Source organism: Entelurus aequoreus, linkage group LG05, assembly GCF_033978785.1.
Source record: "Entelurus aequoreus isolate RoL-2023_Sb linkage group LG05, RoL_Eaeq_v1.1, whole genome shotgun sequence".
NCBI lineage: Eukaryota > Metazoa > Chordata > Actinopteri > Syngnathiformes > Syngnathidae > Entelurus > Entelurus aequoreus.
Window position 1 is genome coordinate 25,861,513 of NC_084735.1, and position 22,150 is coordinate 25,883,662.

A 22,150-nucleotide genomic window follows, 5' to 3' on the forward strand; every position below is an offset into this window, starting at 1 on the left:
AAAGTATATTACCGCTGTTGAGGGGGTGGTCGGCTGGGTGAGTACATCCCTGTGTCGGCTCCAGAAGGCATTATGTTGGGCTGTGGGGCTCCAGGTCCCATGCTGCCATCAGGGCCTATGCTTGAGTCTTGTCTGTAAGATTTAAAAGCAGTGGATTTAACGCCCCATACTTCAACCTGGTGGCCAACGTTTTCCCCTTTTCTCCCAAACAGAACAATTACAGTACCTGCGGTCATATCCATAAGGATATTGTTGCCTCTGGCCCATTGGCATATTTCCCATTGGTCCTGGATGGCCTCTGTTGTACTGTTCTCCCATCCCACTGTTAGGACCAGGAGACATGAACTGTTCTCCGGCTTATGGAAAACAAAATACAGATGGTTAGTTTTCACTTTTGATTTCGCCGTCCAGTCGTCACTCACCTTTTCTCATGCCACCAAAGGGGTCCTTGTTGGACTCATAGGGAACCATCCGACCCATCACCTCGGGGCCGCCCATTCCGGGCTGGTAGTTCTGAGAATTGGGAGTCAGGGCATTCCTTCGGGAGAATGCAGGATCTCCGCCGTCAGCAAAGGGGTCTTGAAGATTTACGCTACTCCTAAACAATACAGATTGTAGTTGATTAGATCATAAGAAAGTTGAAAGATTAAAGGATACGGTGAGACTACACACGCTACAGTAGTGTCTAACATGTACCTGACGCCAGGCATCGGAGGCATTTGTGTGTGAGGGGTGGAAGCTGGGGTGGGAGGCTTCAGTTCTCCCCCCTCTGCCATAGAACTACTGGTGGACTGAGGGGTCTGGGGACCTTGAAGCGATCCAGAGCCAGCTGTAAAACAATACAAGGACAAACACATTCATTATTTTATTATCTATCAGCTCTGCTTCATTCTCCTGCTTTTCGGACATTTTGAACTATGTAAGAATAAACACAATGTTCAATAATGTAATCGTTAAAGGGGACTTATGATGATTTTAATGTACATTTAAATCACTTCCTTGTGGTCTAAATCAGTGATTCTCAAACTTTGGTATGGGTACCATTAGTGGTACGTGGGCCCTATCTTGTGGTATGCCAAGGAATCACTTAATTAAGTGATTAGTGTTTTCAATCCATCCCTTCCATTTTCTATCGCTTGTCTCTCTCAGAGTCGTGGGGGGCTGCAGCCTATCCCAGCTGCACTCGGGTGGAAGGCAGGGTACACCCTGGACAAGTCGCCACCTCATCCCAGGGCCAACACAGACACACATTCACACACTAGGGCCAGTTTTTTTGTGGCCAATCAGCCTATCCCCAAGTGCAGGTCTTAGGACAGGGGTCGGCAACCTGTGGCTCTTTAGCGCAGCCCTAGTGGCACTAAAGAGCTGCGGGTCCCTGGAGTCCCTGGAACTTTTTCAAAAATTAATAAAAAAAGGGAAAGGAAGAAGGACAAAATATTTTTGTTATGTTTTCTGTTGTAGGACAACCATTGGGGGGCTTGGTCGGAGGTGGGGGGGGGGGGGGGGGGCGTAGGGCGTGGTTAAGAGGAGAGTATATTTACAGCTAGAATTCACCAACTCAAGTATATATATATATATATATATATATATATATATATATACATATATATATATATATGTATATATATATATATATATAAATAAATACTTGACTTTCAGTGAATTCTAGCTATATATATATATATATATATATATATATATATATATATATATATATATATATATATATATATATATATATATATATATTTATTTTATTATATATATAAATAAAAGAAATACTTGAATTTTAGTGTTCATTTATTTACACATATACACACACACACACACACACGCACACAACACTCATCTACTCATTGTTGTACTTGAAAGTACAATGCTTTGTTAAGGGTTGAATTGTCCATCCTCTTTCTATTCTCTGTCACTATTTTTCTAACCATGCTGAACACCCTCTCTGATGATGCATTGCTGTGTGGCACGCACAAAAGTGCTTTCATCAAATGCACGAGAGTGTGGAATCTTCCATCTCTCCCTAGCATGGCCCAAAACCGGTCAATCCTTGCTCCCTGGGGAAGATCTTCCCTGGCAAGCAATTGGTACTCCAGTACTTGTACCCGGAGGCTGGTCAGGTCCAATCGCAGCTGTGGCAGACTTTTTTTTTTGGGGCGTGGCCTCCAGCTCCGGCTGAATACCGGGAGTTTGTCGGGAGAAAATGCCTGTCGGGAGGTTGTCGGGAGAGGCGCTGAATATCGGGATTCTCCCGCTAAAAACGGGAGGGTTGGCAAGTATGCATCTTGGATATGATTCAGTCTAAATTGTGCATAAATTTTGCTCCACAATCATTTTTCTAAACTCGTTTTTGGAGTCTGCCTGCAAGATGTCCGATTCTGGAGGTGTTTCCAGATTGCAAATGAAACAATTCCCTAACCTCTCCAAAAATGTCATACAGGTAATCTATCTTTTAAAAATGTACACTGTTTAAATAAATATCTTAAAGTTGTCACCACAATTTTTCCCCAGACAAAATTTAAAAAAATAAACATTACATAGTCACCCAGTCACAACATTGGACACTCGCTGATTGATTCAGACTCCGCATAAAAAAAGCTGCTTTAACAGCATTTATGTCGTTGCTTGCTGCACATCAGTGTTTTTATGTGCATCCCATGATTAGATGAACATTTTACTTCATCCTGCATCCTCTTTCTGAGAGCCTCACTTATAGTGACGTTGGAAGTCGGAGCTTGGAATGATGTCACAGCCGTGCAGTGAGCGTTCCAGTTATGAGTTTGGCCATGGTCACATGCACATAATATATTTTTGCACTTGCCTTGTCTGAATATAAACAACTTAAGGAAAAATATGCACTCTTTCAAACGCGGTGAGTGAAGACGAAAAACAGATGCAATTGCTAGCGATGTAAAACATGTATACCACATTAAATAAAATATTTTACACCACAGTAACCTTATCATATATAAACCAACAAAACATTGTATATGGCTGATTTAGTGCGACAAAAACTAATCAGAAGTGCTAAAAACGGATATTACAGAAGATATTGGTAACATTTAGAGCAGCCATCTCTGAAGCCAACTCGAGGGTGGTGATTGTTTCACGCGAGTATCCAATATTGTAACAACATCTATAAATCATAAAAGACGAAATTCATCATAGGTCCCTCTTAATCAGCTTTGTGTTAAACTTAACCATTATTCTGTCTATTTTTCTATGACGTACACTAGGTGTAGGTTGCATGCAAGGCTAATATAAGATTGTTGATCATTACTAGGGGGCAGTCCTGTACCGAAATCCCATTATGAAATTCCTGAAGGCTGCACAAAGTTAACAATCAAGCTGCCCGGCTTGTACAGTAAAGTGCACTAGCACTGGGAAAGATCTTCAATCCTCATCACGGCATGCCAATCTAGCGCCAGCCTCTTGAAAGTGACCAGGAAACAAGAACCTGAACACTGCCACTGAAAAACGGCAGTGTCGAGACAGTGTAGTGAGGCTGAGTGATAGATTGTGGTGTTGTGTGTGTGTGTGTGTGTGTGTGTGTGTGTGTGTGTGTGTGTGTGTGTGTGTGTGTGTGAGACACAGTATCATGCTCCAGCTCAGGACTCAAGTCTGATGACTCACGGCTTCCCATTCATTAAATCGCCGCGCACACACAAATGCACACATATACACACGGTGGGGTCAGTGCCAGGTCACACTTATTCACCATTTCTCACGTCACCCTCTCTCACTCTCACACATACACACACATTTGGTATCTCCCCTCCCCCTCGGGCAGGGATTTCCCTTCTACAAGGGAGGAAAGGAAAAAAGGAGGAGGGGGAGGCAAAGTCTGAGAAATTGTGTGACTTTTACACACGCGCGCCACCCCCCCTCACCATTCATCATTTCTGGCTCAGAACTAATCTCCAGGGAGGGTTGCCTTTGTAGCCCTGGGCCAGGCACCAATCAGGTTGCAAACATCAGCCCCCCCCTTTTATTCTGCTGCTCTTCCTTCATGACAACTACGACGTCGGTGCCAGCTGACAAGCACCCTGATGTATCCTGTGACACAGCAAAATTGACTTCCTGCCCTCCTGTCTGACAGCCAGGGCGGATCTTAGAAGCAGTAGCAGGTCCCCCCGCCCGCTCGAACTGCGCACCCCTGTATTGAGACACAAGCAGCGTCCTACCACATAGTTCATTGAAAGATTTAGCATACGGGTCTCGAGGGGCGGCGGAGACTATAAAGGACAAGTCTGTCGTCATGCCCTGTGCAAATGCCAAGTCCAAATTCCCACAAGAAAGTCATTTCTTGGCTCAACATTCATGAAATACAATAGCACCTACCAGGGCTGGGAGGCTGGATCTTGGGCTGGTTCTTTTTGGTGTCCGTATTGAAGAAGTCCGGGGGCGGGTCCTCGCCGCGCTCAATCTTGCACTCAAAGGCGTACAAACACTGGATGTACTGTTTTTTAAGGGAACTGGCTGCACTGCTCGATGTGCCCACGTTGAGGTTGGTAGCGAGCTCCCTCCATTTCTTGTTCTTGTTCACCTGGTGGGCGACCGGAGCAAAGATGCGGCGGTTTAGGCAAAGCTGCTTGGCATGAAAAAAATAAATCGTGTGGAATCCTGGCTAACCTGCGTAAGTCCTCCGATCTCTTTGACGGATACGTAGAGTCGGAACAGATCTAGAGGTTTTCGTCCCACCGCAGGGAGATTGTTCATGCCCATAGCCTTCTCCTCAGCAAAGGACAAGTACCGGTCCACCCACATCTTCCTCTCGGGCTCTGGGCCAAGCTCGTACAGACGAGTTATCTTCTCATTGGTGGTGGTGGAAGAGCTTGACTTCTGTGAGACAAGACATCAAAGTGTTAGGTTCTTAACATAATGCAAACTAAACCATTTTGCTGTGCGGAGGCAAATTTCTACCTTTTTGGACTCCGGCTTAGGTGTCCCGTCCACTTTATTGTTCATTTTCTGAGCTGGGTTAATTTTGTCCATCCCAAACTCTGAACTTGGAGCCATTCCTTTGGATTGAGGAATAACAGAAAGAAGGCATTGTAATGAAGTATGCAAGTCCTAATTTTTTTCAAGTGGCTTTTTGGAGCCCACTATGACTTAGAAGTACCGTATTTTTCGGACTATAAGTCGCAGTTTTTTTTCATAGTTTGGCCGGGGGTGCGACTTATACTCAGGAGCGACTTATGTGTGAAATTATAATAATATGTTACGTTAACATACCAGGCACGTTCTCAGTTGGTTATTTATGCGTCATATAACGTACACTTATTCAGCCTGTTGTTCACTATTCTTTATTTATTTTAAATTGCCTTTCAAATGTCTGTTCTTGGTGTTGGGTTTTATCAAATACATTTCCCCAAAAAATGCGACTTATACTCTAGTGCGACTTATATGTTTTTTTCCTTCTTTATTATGCATTTTCGGCCGGTGCGACTTATACTCCGGAGCGACTTATACTCCGAAAAATACGGTAGTAGTAGTAGTAGTAGTTTGAAGTTCATTTTGAACATGCCTTCCAAATTGTTTACACTTGACTTACGCTCAAAATGTGTTTGAAGACATGCAAGCAAACATGTTATACAGATATGGCTGGGCTATAAAACAATATCAATATATATTGTCAGGACACAATTGATATCAATAAAAAATTTATTCTAGAACACGGATAATATTTTTTCTTCGTCATCAGAAAAAACAAGAAGTTGCAGAGTAAGGTTGGTCGGATGAACATCGGCACTTGCTCTCTGGTAACCGAGCAACGCAGGAAGCTATCTCTTGATAATACCAAGTTTGGTTGAATTGGAATAGCTTTATTTGATTAGGACAATGCATATTGATGAACATATGAGCAAAGCATCACAGTAAATATGCCAGAATGAGCTACAATAGCTACATTTCATCTGTTGTCCTAAGGCAGGCACCTTAATAACACACATTTACAGACAATATCATACTGTTGTCGCGTGGTTGATTCTTTGCAAGGACTGAGAAGAGAAAGTAAAAATGAGTGCTACACAGAACGAAATAAACTGTCAATAAAAGTGGAAAAGTCACCTTGACAGTATCACTGTTTTTTGGGGGATTTTTAAAAACGGACCGTAGTCAGACCAATGTGGACCATCTTAGCCGTGCTCTCCCTTGATCACAGCAATCTGTGATCTGGCACTAAACATGCACAAATTATTTCTTCTCAGGTTTCTTTGTTTAAATTTGTTACACTTTGTACTATTTTGTTACACTTTATTAAGCATTTCTTATGTATTCCTTATTTTTGCACCTTCATTTTGAGAGGTTATTGTTAAGTGTTTGATGTAATTTTGTGATTTTCCTTTCCTTTCTGCCTTAATTGTTGGGGGGGATTATAATCGGAGGAAGGTTACATTGTAAATAAACATATTTATATCTAATATATTTTTCTCATGGTTATTTTTGTTAGGCCATAAAAATATAAATAATTATTGATTGATGTCTTCAAAGTTTTATGATCATCGACAATGACTCGCTCGTGCTCTAGCAAAGACGTCTTGCGTGGAAGTTGATGGCGCCCATGTTTTTAATCCAATCTTTAGGGTTCTTACACTTTTTCAGCAGTGATTTTCCATGACTTCTCGAAAACCATTTACTGACTTTCCATGACAAAAAGAAATTATTTTATCTCAACAGGACCAGCGAAAATTAATTATCGTAACATTATGAGTAAAATTAGATTTAAATCTGTAATTCATAGTGCCTCTCTAAAACAAAAATAATTCCCACACAGGGACACTTTGATACATTTTCTCATATTTCAGTTCCAACATATTTAGTCTTAATAATTGCTCCATTCAACAGCCTGACATAAAATCCATTCGGTGGACAAATGGTGGTTTCGGCTTTTCTAAAACCGCAATTAGATATGCCGTTTGTTGGGACACTAATGACAGTAAAGGCTGGAATATACTCTTGCGTCCCCTCTAACGGCGTCTTGGTTCATTTATAGCTCTTCCACCGGGGCTGGTGTGTGACTTGCAATTCTCTTCCAAAAGCCTAAGGGGCAGCGTTTTTCTGTGTGAGCAACCACAACTCTTGTTGACTATCTTCTTGAGAGAGCGAGAGAGAGAAAGCTTCCTGTGTGTAGGAGTGGTTGCAAATTTGTAGTAAACAATGCCGTCTGAAAAGATACCCACTTTAATGTTCTGGTGGACCTAACCCTTTTGAAACAACGATCACTTTTAATGTACACGTTACTTTGAAACAGGAGGGCTGTGTAGCCCCTTAACAGGTCGAGGCAATCTTTGTAGTTTGGCGAAGAAGAATTGCATAAATGGGTATATTTGCACATTTATTTGGTAAAACGCCCCTTAGATTTGCTTTATTTTTCTTTAAAGGAGGTTGTAGTTTTTTTTGTTGCTTCCCGGAAATGAAGTAAACCAGCTGACCAATCACAGCCCTGCGATTCGCGTCGCCGCTGAAGCGAAGCTAGGATATCTGGTAGGTGCACGTCAGGGTCTGCTAGAGCAGTCCTTTTCAACCACTGTGCCGCGGCACACTAGTGTACCGTGCGATATTGTCTGGTGTGCAGTGGGAGATGATGTCATTTCACCTAATTGGGTTAAAAATATTTTTTGCAAACCAGTAATTATAATCCGCAAATAATGTGCCCTTGTTGAGTGCATGTGCTGTCTAAAGCGCGGCAGAGTAACCTTGTAATACTCTTCCATATCAGTAGGTGACAGCAGGTAGCTAATTGCTTTGTGGATGTCGGGAACATTGTTTGTCGTAATCACAATATGCAGACGACAGCGGGAGGCAGTGTGCAGGTAAAAAGGTATCCAACGCTTAAACCAAAAATAAACAAAAGGCGAGTGCTGCTAAGAAAAGGCATTGAAGCTTAAGGATGGTTATGCAAAACGAATCTAAAACTGAACTGTCTGCAAAGTAAACAAAAACAGAATGCTGGACGACAGCAAAGACTTTCAGCATGTGGAGCAGCAGACGGCGTCCACAAAGTACATCCGAACATGCCATGACAATCAACAACAAAATAGGAGCGCAAGACACGAACTAAAACACTACACACAGGAAAACACCAAAAAACTCAAAATAAGTCACGGCGTGATGTGACAGGTGGTGAAAGTACACCTACTTTGAGACGAGCTATAGTGATGCATGGTTGGTTATGGTTTGAATTCATATCCAACAATTGCGAGAACTACTTTTTACTGTCAATATCGGCTGCTGAGTTTCATTTATTTATATTTTCCGCTAGTGTTGTGCCTCGGGATTTTTCCACTGAACAAAATGTGCCTTGGCTCGAAAAAGGTTGAAAAACACTGTGCTAGAGGGTACACAGGGGGAGGAGCAAGACGTTGTCACTTATTCAAGTTACGTGACGCGAGATTATGTACCAGGCTTAAGAGTATTGTTCTCATCACAGTTACATTTTGCTGCAATTAGTGCCCACAGGCTGTGAAGACGCCATTTTTTTTAGCAGAAATGCGCAAAAGTGTCTGCTTTCATTGCTGTGGAAACTGTAGTAGTATTGCTGGCTGTCCTCACAGCCTCAGCGTTCATAAGCTCACCTACGGTATTGCGCTGCCAGCATCAGTGGCCGCGGTTTTGTGCTTTTTTTCTCTCAGAGTGGCTAACAATCACTTGCCTTCGCCTATATTAGAAATATCAATTGTTTTAGCTGTTTGCAATTACCACATTTTGAGTCAGTAGTGTCTTTTTTTAGCCACAATGTTTGTTTATCCCTCCAAAGCCATGTATTATTGCCACTGGCATTTTTACAGCATCGCCATTTTGGTACCAGAACGGGCGTGCATGCGTGCCTGCATTACGTATGCATTTGCACAGCACATGCGCACACAAACTAGACTGAATATATTTTTCACTCCACCAAAATATCATGACTGTTTGTAGCAATTTACATTTTATTACTTCACATCAATTTTGTTTGGATTAATGAAACTTTAGATATATTTATGTGACTTGAAATATTATTTTACATAAGTTTTCAAAGGCTTGGCAATTGGATTTTAAAATTCCATGACCTTTCCCGTTTTTTCCAGGTACCCCGAATGCTGCTCAATGTGCTTGTTAGTCTAACATTTTCCTTCTAACAGTTTTTATAGAGCGCATGTAAGAAATTTGAAGTCAATCTTAAATTATATCAAAAGCGACAGTTTGCCAAATGTTCACCCATTTGTGTGCAGTGATGAAGGAGTAGATAGAAGGTTAGCCAAGTACAGTATACACGTTTAGTAAAAGGTGTAGGGTACTCTTAAAGGGGAACTGCCCTTTTTTGGGGGCAATTTTGCACATCATTCACAATCCCAATGTATGACAAGAACACATGTTTTTCTTGTTTTTAAGCATTCAAAGTCGTACAATACGAGGTACTCCCATTAAGCTAATGGGAGTACACTGTGCTGCCCATAAAGCCCTCTAAAAACATCCAGAAAACCACCAACAATACCCCATTAACGTATTGTAACCTAAATATTAACCATATTGTTTTGAAAGGCGCTAACACAGACAAACTATTTTTAGGTGCGCCATAATAACAGAGAGCTAACTAGCTTATACTGCTATATTGACATATTGAGCCAGTGAGCTGCTGCATTGCATCTGAGCTGGTGAAGGTTATTTCTGGGTTATAATTCATGCCTCCCACCTGGATGGTAGAAGGTTGTGGCCATAAATCTAGAAGTTGGTCAGCTTTGACATTCAACTTATATCCGGTGATGGCAAGAAAAGACACAACAAAATGCTCGTTTTTTATAAATAAATTAAACCTGCGTGAGGATTATGATTACTTCTATATCGAAACGGGAAGATTTAAACATTCTATCAGTCAGCATTCCAGTGAGAGCAGACATTGTACAGTAGGTTATTGTTTTATGTTTGTATTTCTTGTTTAGCACTTAGCAATGCTGCTGCATCATGCTTAGAGTTTCACTAAAGCTGCATCTGTTTAGCACTCAGCTTTTAAAACTTGTAGATAATCGTCCTTATATTCATGCTCAAAAATATAAGGTTCTGTATCATTATTTGTCTCATAGTAGCCTTTGATGTCTCTAATAAAGTCTGCATGAGTAGTGCTGTTGTTGAAGGGAAAAGCGAAAGTTGGGATGCCTCTCTGAAATTAATATGCCGCTGTATGCTTAAAATGAGCAAATTACGTAAATATTATGTTATGATAAATGTGCCTGTTACATATATACTTACAGCGCGTATATAAAACATTGATGGAGGTTTTGGAAGTTTGTTTTAGAAAGCTCTATAGGTAGAGTAAAGCGAATCTCAGTAGCGCCATTGTTAGCTGACTTTTGCTAGTGTTTATTTACAAGTTAGAATACATTAAAAAAAACGTGTTCTTGTCTTACATAAGTTTTGTGAATGATAGACACATTTCCAAAAAAAGTGCAGTTCCCCTTTAAGTAAAAGGTGAAGTGTACTCACAATGGTGCAATGTAAAAAATGCACTCACCAGGGGTGTTGTTGCCCATGTTTCCACCCATTGGGTAAGGACCTGGCCCGCCCTGGTTCATCATACCATGCATGCTGTTCATGCCAGGGCCGTATGGAGAAGTTGAACCCATCATGCCTTGAGACATGGGGTAACCAGGCGGTCTGAAGAAGACAATAACACACTATTAGTTCACCATTAATGGAAATTATACTCTGAAAATAATTAATTTGAAGTGAATTCTATTTAGCTCTCTAAAAACTTTGCTTCTGTCCTAGTATTGTTTTTTTTGTGGTGTGGAACTGCACAAAAAACATTTTACATCAAGTGATTCTAGCATTTGCCAAACTCATGATGACTGAATGTCTGGAGGCTGATCTGGCATCCTGGCCTGGGAAAGAAGTGTTTCACTGATCCGTTCTCGTCTGCTCTCTCCCTCCCTTTCTCTCTCTCAGATAAGTGCTTGGTCTGCTGCCATGTACTCTACAGCACGCTCAAACTAAACACAGCACGTGGGAAAAGTGGATCATTTTTCATGGTCACACAGGAAAGCATTGCAAGCAATAAAACACAACTATACAGTCTTATTACGCTGAAAGATTGGAGCTTTACAGGCCACAGCTCTAACGCGGGGAGTCATTTTACCGTGTTGTGTTTCGCCCACCTGTTGTGTATCGAGTTTGTAGGTCCGTGGTGCATGGAGGGGCCGCCGTCTTTACGGTTCATGCCAGGAGGCGGACACATCCCAGACACCACCTGAGGAGGCAAGCTTCCCATGTTTGACCCCATTCCAGGACCGTAAGGTCTTGAACCCATCTGGCCGGGACCTACTCTGCCGGGAGGCATGTTTCCATAGGGCGCCCCACTGCCCTGGCTGGGAATGGGGTTCATGGAGCCACTCATGCCAGGCCCAGTTGGGTAGTTGGCATTGGGCATTCCTGAGTAGCCGGGCGGCCTGGGATAGCCTGAAAGTGTAAGAGATGACACGGTAAATGCGTTGCTTACATCAGGCTACTTCACATGACCACCTACTGTGTTCAAAGTTAGCCATCTAAGTTGACAGCCTTCTCGTCGAGCAACTCTGTGGTGCAGCTCTAAATTTACCTCCGTGCTGCCTGTTATGACAAGCTGTCTGATGAAGCGGGCTTTATCTGGCCCTGCCGGTCTGTTGCTATGACTCATTGGGAAAACTTCTTCAAAGCTCATCGGAGCAGCTTCAAAGTGAAGTGATAATTTGATACATACTGTATATAAAGTGAGGAAAATGGAACTCGAGTAATCTGCATAATCAGGAACAGTGAGGTCAGTCATACCTTTAGGGCAGGTATATTCAACTAAACAGTTTTGTGGGAGCCACATATCCAAAAAGAGAAAAAGACCGGAATCTGCTGCAAAAATGTGTGTTTTTTTAACTGAACTCCCAGGCCACTAGTTGAATAGCCCAAATGATGAAAAAAAGAGGACCTAAAATGGAACCTTGAGGAACACCACTAATATAACTAAAGAAGTTGAAGAAATGACTACTGACTGTATCTGATGTAAACAATGCTTAGCTAGGGCCTGGCGATAAAACGATATCAATATACATCACAATAGACACATAACCGATATTACTAACAATGTTTTTGATAAAACGCTAGATAGTGTATATACTTTTTTTTTTTTCTTTGTTGGAAAAAAACTGAAGTTGCAAAGCAAGGTTGGTTGCATGAACAAAGGCATTCACTCTGCATTGATCAGTGGGAGTGACACGCTAACAGCCAATCAGGTAACAGTATCAACTATCAAGTTCAATTTTGTCTTGATTCTTTGCATGGAGTGACAGGAGAAACTAAAAATGAGTTCCCCAGAGAGCAAAAAAATTGTCAATAAAACAGGAAAAGTCACCGCAACACTATGGCAGTTTTTTGGAATTTAAGAAAAAATTTATTGTAGTCAGACCGAAGACCACATCACCTTATCCGCGCTCCCCCAGAACACACTGCTGAGCCATAACTTCCAGGCACTAAACATGCAGAAAATAGTTCCTCTCAGATTTCTCTATATTTACATTTTCACACTTTGTGAAGTGAATTATATTTATATAGCGCTTTTCTCTAGTGACTCAAAGCGATTTACATAGTGAAACCCAATATCTAAGTAACATTTAAACCAATGTGGGTGGCACTGGGAGCAGGTGGGTAAAGTGTCTTGCCCAAGGACACAACGGCAGTGACTAGGATGGCGGAAGCGGGATCGAATCTGAAACCCTCAAGTTGCTGGCACGGCCGCTCTACCAACCGAGCTATACCGCCCTTTGCACTAATTTGTTACACTTTATAAAGCATTTCTTATTTTTGCACCTTAATTTTAAGAGGTTATTGTTCAGTGTTCAATGTGATTTTAGAGTTTTGTTTCCATTGATTGTTTCAGTGTTTTCCATTGTTGTGTTGACATTGTCTTTTCTTTCTGCCTTGATAGCTGAGGGTATTACACAGTAATCAGCAGAAAGTTACATTTTACATTAAATAAATGTTTTCTCCTGGTCCTTAATTTTGATATGTCATAAAATATCAATAATTATTTATATCCATCCATCCATCCATTTTCTACCGCTTGTCCCTTTCGGGGTCGCGGGGGGTGCTGGAGCCTATCTCATCTGCATTTGGGCGGAAGGCGGGGTACACCCTGGACAAGTCGCCACCTCATCGCAAAGCCAACACAGATTATATCGACCAATATAAAACAGTTAAATTGTTATATAGTTTTCAGCCATATTGCCCAGCCTTACCTACAGCAAAACCTTAGTTAAAAAAGAGAGTACATAAAGGGATGTCTTATGTAACTTAAAAGCTTCAAGTTTTGGTTAAAATATCATTGCAAGGATCTGCCAATGTGTTTACAGTGGTCCAAGTTTTTCTATGCAATGAGGGCACTCTATTGTTTTCAACAATATGTTGCAAAAATGTTTGTCTCCCAAGTTTTGAACTGAACTCGGGGGATGGTATGGTGCCAGCAGTTGAATAGCCCTGCTTTAGGTTTTACGACATGATATGCTAACTTGTCTTTGTTATTGTTGTATGTAGGTGTAGAGGTAGGAGTGATGTGTGGCCTCACCTTGAGGGCCGTACTGCCCCCCTTGAGGGCCATAGTTTCCCATGGAGTTGTTCTGAGGATAGGGTCCCATTCCACTATGGATTTGACCCCCCGTAGACTGGCGTGGAGATAAGGCAGAGCCAGGTTGTCCAGGGGAGCCATAAGAGGGCATTTGTGGGTTACGCATGTACACTGGAAGGCGAGAGGAATGCCATTCGTTACATTTTTGACGAGCTTGAAATGCACATGACATCCCTGTGCAGGGGTAAAAGAGTAAGGGTACACAAACAAATGCACACAGCTAGGGATGTCCGATAATGGCTTTTTTGCCGATATTGTCCAACTCTTAATTACCGATACCGATATCAACCAATACCGATATCAACCGATACCGATATATACAGTCATGGAATTAACACATTATTATGCCTAATTTGGACAACCAGGTATGGTGAAGATAAGGTCCTTTTTTAAAAAAAATAAAAAAATTAATTAAGATAAATAAATTAAAAACATTTTCTTGAATAAAAAAGAAAGTAAAACAATATAAAAACAGTTACATAGAAACTAGTAATTAATGAAAATGAGTAAAATTAGCTGTTAAAGGTTAGTACTATTAGTGGACCAGCAGCACGCACAACCATGTGTGCTTACAGACTGTATCCCTTGCAGACTGTATTGATATATATTGATATATAATGTAGGAACCAGAATATTAATAACAGAAAGAAACAACCCTTTTGTGTGAATGAGTGTAAATGGGGGAGGGAGGTTTTTTGGGTTGGTGTACTAATTGTAAGTGTATCTTGTGTTTTTTATGTTGATTTAATAAAAAATAAATAAAAAAACGATACCGATAATTTTCGATATTACATTTTAAAGCATTTATCGGCCGATAATATCGGCAGGCCGATATTATCGGACATCTCTACATACAGCCTGTGTGGACATCTACACATTGCTTTCTACTTACCCCTGTCTTGGCCCATGGCCGACTGGTTCATGGAAGAGTGCATGATGCTGTCCGATTGGACGCTGGGTGGCCGGGGCGGCATTTGATTACCTTTAAGAACAAGCAAATTCTAATAAGTTACATTAAACAGAGCGTAAGTGAAATGAAAACTCAATGCTATCCCTTGTAATGACGGTCAGCGGCATTTCGTCTTTTTTTTAATTTTTTTTTTACAAGCGTTGTAATAGTAGCTAGAGACTTAATGTTCCAATCTGGCAAGTCACTTCATGAATTACAAATGAGATTGCTCGTGGTTTTGTTTTGTTTTGGAGTGTGCCAGTTTTCTGTTTGGACTCCAAATCTCCTGCTTTCAAGCAGCATCTGATGCTGTCAGCTCTTCAGTGGAAATGCTTTTGGAATTAGTCAGAGTGGTTAGGTTGTTTTGTTTTTGTTTTACTGGGCCTTGTTAGGTGAAAATTGCTTCCATTTATTTTTTGTTTTTTTTGTTGTTCCTGCTTACCCAAATCATTTGACACATTTCGAAGTTTATCAGCCAAACAATGTCATATTGAAGCAAATAAAACAACATAAACCCTTAAGCATTATTTAATGTTACCTGGCACCGCAGCAGGTGACAGGGGGCCACTGCGGGAGGGCGTGACGCTGGCAGGGGAACCCACAGGTGACGGCGAGGGCCCTCGTATGCCTGGCAGGTGGGGCGAAGTGTGCGGAGAGAAAGGCGACTGGGCGGGGTTGCTCTGCTCCCCCTGACTACTGGACACCCCGGAGGTGCTGACGCCGGGGCTCAGGGCTCCTTCGGTGCCGGTGGGCAGGTCGTCGATGGAGCCCGACAGATCCTGGATGAAACAGAGGCAGACATTTTAAAAAACATTTTCAGTTAGAAATCCTATTTAAACATAAGCTTGTCCGCTGCGGCAAACAAGTCAAAAAAGTAAGAGAGGAAAAGAGCTGAAGGGGCAGTTGCTGGGAACAGTCTGGTTCCATGTGGTGTTGCTATCGAGCCTTTCTTGGCTGAAGCACAAAGACAGCCGGCCCTGGCGGGAAGGCAGCCCAACGATAATTTTTGTGGGAAGGTGAATGTTTACACACTGGCCACTCACACGGAGCCCATGTGCTTCCTCAGAAATGCAAGCTCATCTGCCAGTCACGTCGGCGGAAGAGGGGAGGGAGTAGCAAGGGAGGGAGAAGGAGGAGGGGCAGGGAAAAATCATTGGTTGGAGGGTGGCCAACAATTCCCATAGAAATCTCACACTCGCAGGCTGGCTGCAGCCCTGAAGCCGGCGGTTTTGCACTTGAAACAGTGCCCGTTGCTATTTTTGGGATGTGACCTGATGGAGGAACCACAGAGGGAGAGACAGGAGGAGAACGCTGATTCACAATAAAAACCTTCCTCCCCCTCTGTCTTGGTGGCTGCCATCAGAGAGAAAGCAGAGAGAGCTATGCTTCATGAGAGTGGCCGGTTTGCCAATTCATAAAAAAACAGGTCAGGAGCAGGGATCAAACGGTGTCATGTTCTTTAAACAACCATGCTACGAATGTTACTTGCTGACATTTAACCACGCCCACCTCTGCTGAGACATCACAAGACCAGTCATCTGACAGGAGAGAGCGCTCCGTCTGCTGGCCGACACAATGACTACCCCGGTAGCCGCCACGCTCAAGAGTCGTGCCATTGTTATGAAAACACGCCGACATCAATCTGTCTTTTCTTGGATCCAGACCGCAGGGCAGAAAAGGGTCAGGGGTCAACGCCTGGAGGTGCCTTGCTGAGTGCGCGAAAGGTTAAACCTCAGCGGGGGGTCATTGTAAATGGCTGACACGCTTCAGTCATATGACAAGAGGGCGAAGCAAGGAAGTTGAAGCGGGCCAGTTGCAACACATAACAGAAGTGGACTGTATCTTAAGGCAACAATACACAAGCTCGATGAGATTTGTCCGTTTCATTTCATAAAGGGAAAAGCTCCAGATCGGTTTGTAAAGGCCAACAAATTCAGAGCTCTACTTGTCATGCCTTTACAAAACACTACATATCAATATCAGCAGGAAAAATGCTCTCAGTCGACAACAAGCAAGCTTGATCAGGCATGTCTTTTGCTAGAGGAAAAGCCAATGACAACATTTTTTTGGAGGACAAATCTACATCTTGACAAATTCCACTAATCATGTCTGGCTCATGTGATTACAATTTCACAAAAAAACAACTGTAATTTTTCTGTATGCATTTATACAAATGACAAATACTAACCAATTTTACCAAGGAAAAGCATATGATCTCAATTCTTTCTTTTTAATTCAACAACAAACAAGCTCGACTAGTGATGTCTGTTTTATTGATTCGAAAAACAGATGTCATCTGCGTTAGGGCATCAAATGAGCTAGGGCTAGTCATGCTAATTTCCCCAAGGAAAAGCAACAGATCTCCATCTCAAAAAAATATGGTAACACAGATACTTGAAAAAACTAAACAAAAAATACATTTGATCACACATTATAACATCTCTATTCAACAATAAATTCATATATTTGATCTGGTGTGTACGTCATCTTTCAAATCAATGCACACATGGAGGCCAGTAGAAATCCGAAATGTTTTTTATTTTTATCGCCTGTGCGTGATAATAGTAAGGTTGTGCGAAATAGACAATATACAATATAGGTGGCTAACGATAGCACTTTAATACCATCATTATATCCTAAAAATGCATGTTGACAAACACGTCCTCAACTAATGTAGCATTCTTGCTAACAAGCTAGTAGCTAACATCCCTCCTCAGTGCAAAGCTACTTCTAAATCAGTAATCCTCGCCTCCATGGTGTCGTCCATGGGCGAGGAATAGCTAAATATGCTACGCTACACACTGTAATCGCAAACTAGAGTTTTTGAATGTAGACAAAGGTGGGCGGGTTGATGCAAATATTGACAGTAACAATACCAAGTAGTATATACTGTAGCATCAGGTCGATACCACAGTGGTTAAATTGTTTTGTTTTTTCCGACCAAAAATATTTTGTTATTGTTTACAAAGGAAATAAGTCCTTGGGTACAGGAGGGCTTTAAGAAAAAAACCCAAAGGCATTAGATCTGAGCCAATAATAGGACATCATTAAAAAAAAAGAGCTTTTGTAAACTGTTCTTAAATGGTTCTATTATCATTTATATACCAAATAATATATTGTGATATACATCGTTATCACAGGAGGTGGCAATAGATATCGCGATAAAGCTTTTAGGCCCATGAGTCCATCCCTTGTTATAAAATGCAAACAAGTGCGAGTACCGCTGCACAAAATAAAACCAGCACACGTAAGTCAATATCATCATTACTCGTGTTCCATTCACCATTTAAATTCCGCACACAGCTGAGAAAAGCCAAGAGTTAGGATGGCAGTTTGAAATTCAGCACATTACGACAAGTCGTCGTCTTGCCTTCAATTGAAAAGAAATCGTGCAGTGCCACCTCTTCAAAATTAAGTAAACGTCGGATATATCACAGCTCCGGTCCCAGAGCCCAAATATGTGGAGGCCTAGTGCACACAAACCCACACTGGAACACACAAAGCTCCTTCCCACTCCCACTCTGCAGCCATCGATTTTCCCCAACCCCCGGCTCGATACTGCACACACTGGCCTGTTCTGCTGACTGCACAGGCCCAGACACAGCGCGTAGAGGAGGGAGCGGTGGGGGTGCTTTGATGGTGATACTGATGCCCTGCTATTCAACACACTCATAATTACAGTGGAGAGGAAATGATGGAGAGCAACGGGGATGAGAGCGCGAAGGACAAGTTTAGGACAGTGTGGCAGCCTCTTTGCCGAGGTCAGAAGCTCTCATGAACATAAATACATTGTAACAATTTAAAAAATGTACACAAAAATAAACAAGTGCTTTTGTCTTGTTAACCGTGATGAAAACAACAACAGCACTGCAGAAAGGAAAAATCTGCTTCACTTTCAACAGAGCTTCAAGCTTCTCTCTCTGGCAGCCATTTTGTGTTTTCCCTGGCTCTGCCTAACATGGACCTCCAGAAAAGACTACACCACAAACACTGCTTTATAACGTTTGCAGGCTTCGGAGCGGACAGCAAATTTGATTTGTATAAAATTCTATGAGAAATATTTTTGTTTTTCCCAAAAAGGGAAATACATATATTGCTGTATGAACTAATTCCCATGTTCTCCACATCTACTGAGTCATGTGTCCTCGCCGTAGTCATCTTAATGTATTCCATTTGCAGATTACTTCACTGAGCCAGTCAAGCCCGACCCGACCATTAGTCTGCCAAGCCGGTCGTTTTCTCTCCTTTTTCTCTCTCCTCTTTTAAAAGGCTGTGAGAGGGGAAAAAAGGAGAGTAGCGGCAGCCTTGAGATAATGGAAGCTATCAGGAATGTGTGACACAGTCATAGAAGTAGCCCTGGTGCTAAGCAGGTAGGATGACCTGGTCAAGAGTTCAACGCTATGACCTGCTTCTCTCGTCTGTCAGGAATTGGCACCCAAAAGCTTTTTCATGCAAAAAAAACCCCAATGTCCTAAAAAGGCAACTCTTCATGTGTTGGCTGTATTGGGCGCGGGGGTTGAGCTGCTTCTCCACGGCTGCCATGGTTACCGTGATCCACGTGCTTGACACATTAGAGCCGACGCAGCCCCTTCCCCCCACCCCGCCATGGCTGCCATCTCCCTGTCTGCCGCTCTCTCTTGGGCCTCCCTGCGTGCTCGTCAGGGTCACTGCTCAGTCAAGCTACTACAAAAAAGAAAAAGAAGCAGCTCGTCATTGTAAGAGAAGGCGCTTATTTAACGAAGACGCCTGGGAGACACACTCACACAAGGGGGACATATGAGCGAACATTCAACTACCAGAACTTGTTTGTCAGTTAGTTGACCGACAAAAGCGAGGCACATGGAAAAAGTTTGCTTCACTAATAAGTTCATCATCCAACAGCGAACGATGCTACCTTGCAGCACCAGATTAAGGCTGCGACGACACCGGGCGCTGTCTGACACCTCGCCGAGTGTACCACCCGCGCCTGGGCGGCCCGCCGGACTTGCTGAGGCTTCTACAAAGTCCAGAAAACACTGTATGAGAGGTAGATTTAGCCCCAGTGCAAGGTTTGCAGGGCTGTGCTCAACCATAAGGGGGCACTCCCATTCCACTATATAGGGAAGAAGTGGTGGTGAAAGGAAGAGAAGCAAGGCAGGCCCCAGTCTCATGATGCCGCAGCAGTAGCCATTACATCTTTACATCCAGCACAAGGAGAAGAAACAACACGCAGGCGCACCATACAGGTTCAATGCAACCCATAGGAAAATCCCACATAAGGAAAAATGATCAAAAATGGTTTTCTTGTTTGACATATTTAAAGGCCTACTGAAACCTACTACTACCGACCACGCAGTCTGATAGTTTATATATCAATGATGAAATCTTAACATTGCAACACATGCCAAATACGGCCGGGTTAACTTATAAAGTGACATTTAAAACTTCCCGGGAAATATCCGGCTGAAACGTCGCGGTATGATGACGTATGCGCGTGACAAAGTCAGAGTAACGGAAGTTATGGTACCCGTAGAATCCTATACAAAAAGCTCTGTTTTCATTTCATAATTCCACAGTATTCTGGACATCTTTTGCAATTTGTTTAATGAACAATGAAGGCTGCAAAGAAGACAGTTGTAGGTGGGATCGGTGTATTAGCAGCGGACTACAGCAACACAACCAGGAGGACTTTGTTGGAGCGCTAGCCGCGCTAGCCGGCGACCTCACCTTGACTTCCTACGTCTCCGGGCCGCCAAACGCATCGGGTGAAGTCCTTCGTCCTTCTGCCGATCGCTGGAACGCAGGTGAGCACGGGTGTTGATGAGTAGATGAGGGCTGGCTGGCGTAGGTGGAGAGCTAATGTTTTTAGCATAGATCTGTGAGGTCCCGTTGCTAAGTTGCTAAGTTAGCTTCAATGGCGTCGTTAGCACAGCATTGTTAACCTTCGCCAGCCTGGAAAGCATTAACCGTGTATTTACATGTCCACGGTTTAATAGTATTGTTGATTTTCTATCTATCCTTCCAGTCAGGGGTTTATTTTTTTGTTTCTATATGCAGTTAAAGCACGATGCTATCACGTTAGCTCGTAGCTAAAGCATTTCGCCGATGTATTGTCGTGGAGATAAAAGGCACTGAATGTCCATTTTGCGTTCTCGACTCTCATTTTCAAGAGGATATAGTATCCGGGGTGGTTTAAAATACAAATCCGTGATCCACAATAAAAAAAGGAGAGTGTGGAATCCAATGAGCCAGCTTGTACCTAAGTTACGGTCAGAGCGAAAAAAGATACGTCCATCACTGTCTCTCAAGTCCTTCACTGTAACGTTCCTCATCTACAAATCTTTCATCCTCGCTCAAATTAATGGGGTAATCATCACTTTCTCGGTCCGAATCTCTCTCGCTCCATTGTAAACAATGGGGAATTGTGAGGAATACTAGCTCCTGTGACGTCACGCTACTTCCGGTACAGGCAAGGCTTTTTTTTATCAGCGAGCAAAAGTTGCGAACTTTATCGTCGATTTTCTCTACTAAATCCTTTCAGCAAAAATATGGCAATATTGCGAAATGATCAAGTATGACACATAGAATGGATCTGCTATTCCCGTTTAAATAAAAAAAAATCATTTCAGTAGGCCTTGAAGTACAGTGCCTCATTGCTTTAAAAGGGCCCTATTGTGTAAAACTAACTTTTTCAACCTATTGGTACCTGCTGTTGCGTATTTGGGATCTGCATAAATACCGAAAGATTGAAATCAAACCGCGGAGGCATTGCGGAGATATTTATAAAATAATCTCGCCTTCCCTCCTAAATCCGCCAAACAAGCCATTTGGAATATGCACAATTAGTGACGTCACAAATTGGGAAAACCGTATCCATACATGGTAATAATATAACCAAAGTGCCTTGCGTGTGTCCGCCATTGTAGTCCGCACTGTAGTCAATAAACTCTTTCTTTTTCGCTTTCCTCTTGTTGTACGGCCGACTGGCTCGTACATGCACATGCATCCTCCGCTGTTACCAATTCTAAGACAAAGTAGAAAAAGGCCACGTGATTGTGCAATGCATTGTGAGGTCTGGGTAGACATACCGGTACTTGTTGGATAAAGGCTTTGTTTACAGTGTGAAAGCGAGCAACAAACTGGATTCAAATGGATCGTACAAAATTTAAAAAAACAAGAGACAGTACCAAGACAAACTGTACCATATTCAAAAGTCTCGCTCCCTGGACAAAGTAATAAAAAAATGGAGGAATTGACTCATATGAGCTATGAGCATGTCTGATGGACAAGAGATTTGAATTAAGTAAAAGTGCCGCTAAACTTGTCTATATTTCGTCAACAGAGTTTGTTTTATAACCAGCGAAGAATTTCAGAACGCAAAGTCTGTTAAGGCACATTGTCCTTTGTTTAAATTGTGCGTAATCTATAGCTTTCATCTCTTACGTGTCCAAGATGCGGCTTAGTTTCATAAGCAGGGTTCCCCGAAAAAACAAACCCATGATCACTTTTAAATACGTTTGATCTAGGGCTGGGCGATATGGAGCAAAACTGATACCGCGGTATTTTTAGTCCGAATGGTGGTATACGGT

At 42.3% G+C, this 22,150-nt stretch overlaps 1 protein-coding gene across 5 annotated transcripts in view; it reads right to left on the reverse strand.

The window, feature by feature from the left end:
* Positions 1 to 22,150, reverse strand: part of arid1ab (AT-rich interactive domain 1Ab) — a 194,929-nt gene that overhangs the window by 7,313 nt on the left and 165,466 nt on the right. For all 5 annotated transcript variants that reach the window (XM_062047516.1, XM_062047515.1, XM_062047514.1 and 2 more), the window contains 12 exons: positions 15,121 to 15,361; positions 14,526 to 14,615; positions 13,574 to 13,744; positions 11,142 to 11,442; positions 10,499 to 10,641; positions 4,933 to 5,030; positions 4,642 to 4,851; positions 4,351 to 4,555; positions 697 to 829; positions 423 to 598; positions 227 to 356; positions 13 to 132 (listed from right to left, as the gene is read on the reverse strand). In XM_062047516.1, coding sequence (XP_061903500.1) covers positions 13 to 132; positions 227 to 356; positions 423 to 598; positions 697 to 829; positions 4,351 to 4,555; positions 4,642 to 4,851; positions 4,933 to 5,030; positions 10,499 to 10,641; positions 11,142 to 11,442; positions 13,574 to 13,744; positions 14,526 to 14,615; positions 15,121 to 15,361 — 2,018 coding nt within the window. The remainder of the gene's footprint in view (positions 1 to 12; positions 133 to 226; positions 357 to 422; positions 599 to 696; positions 830 to 4,350; positions 4,556 to 4,641; positions 4,852 to 4,932; positions 5,031 to 10,498; positions 10,642 to 11,141; positions 11,443 to 13,573; positions 13,745 to 14,525; positions 14,616 to 15,120; positions 15,362 to 22,150) is intronic.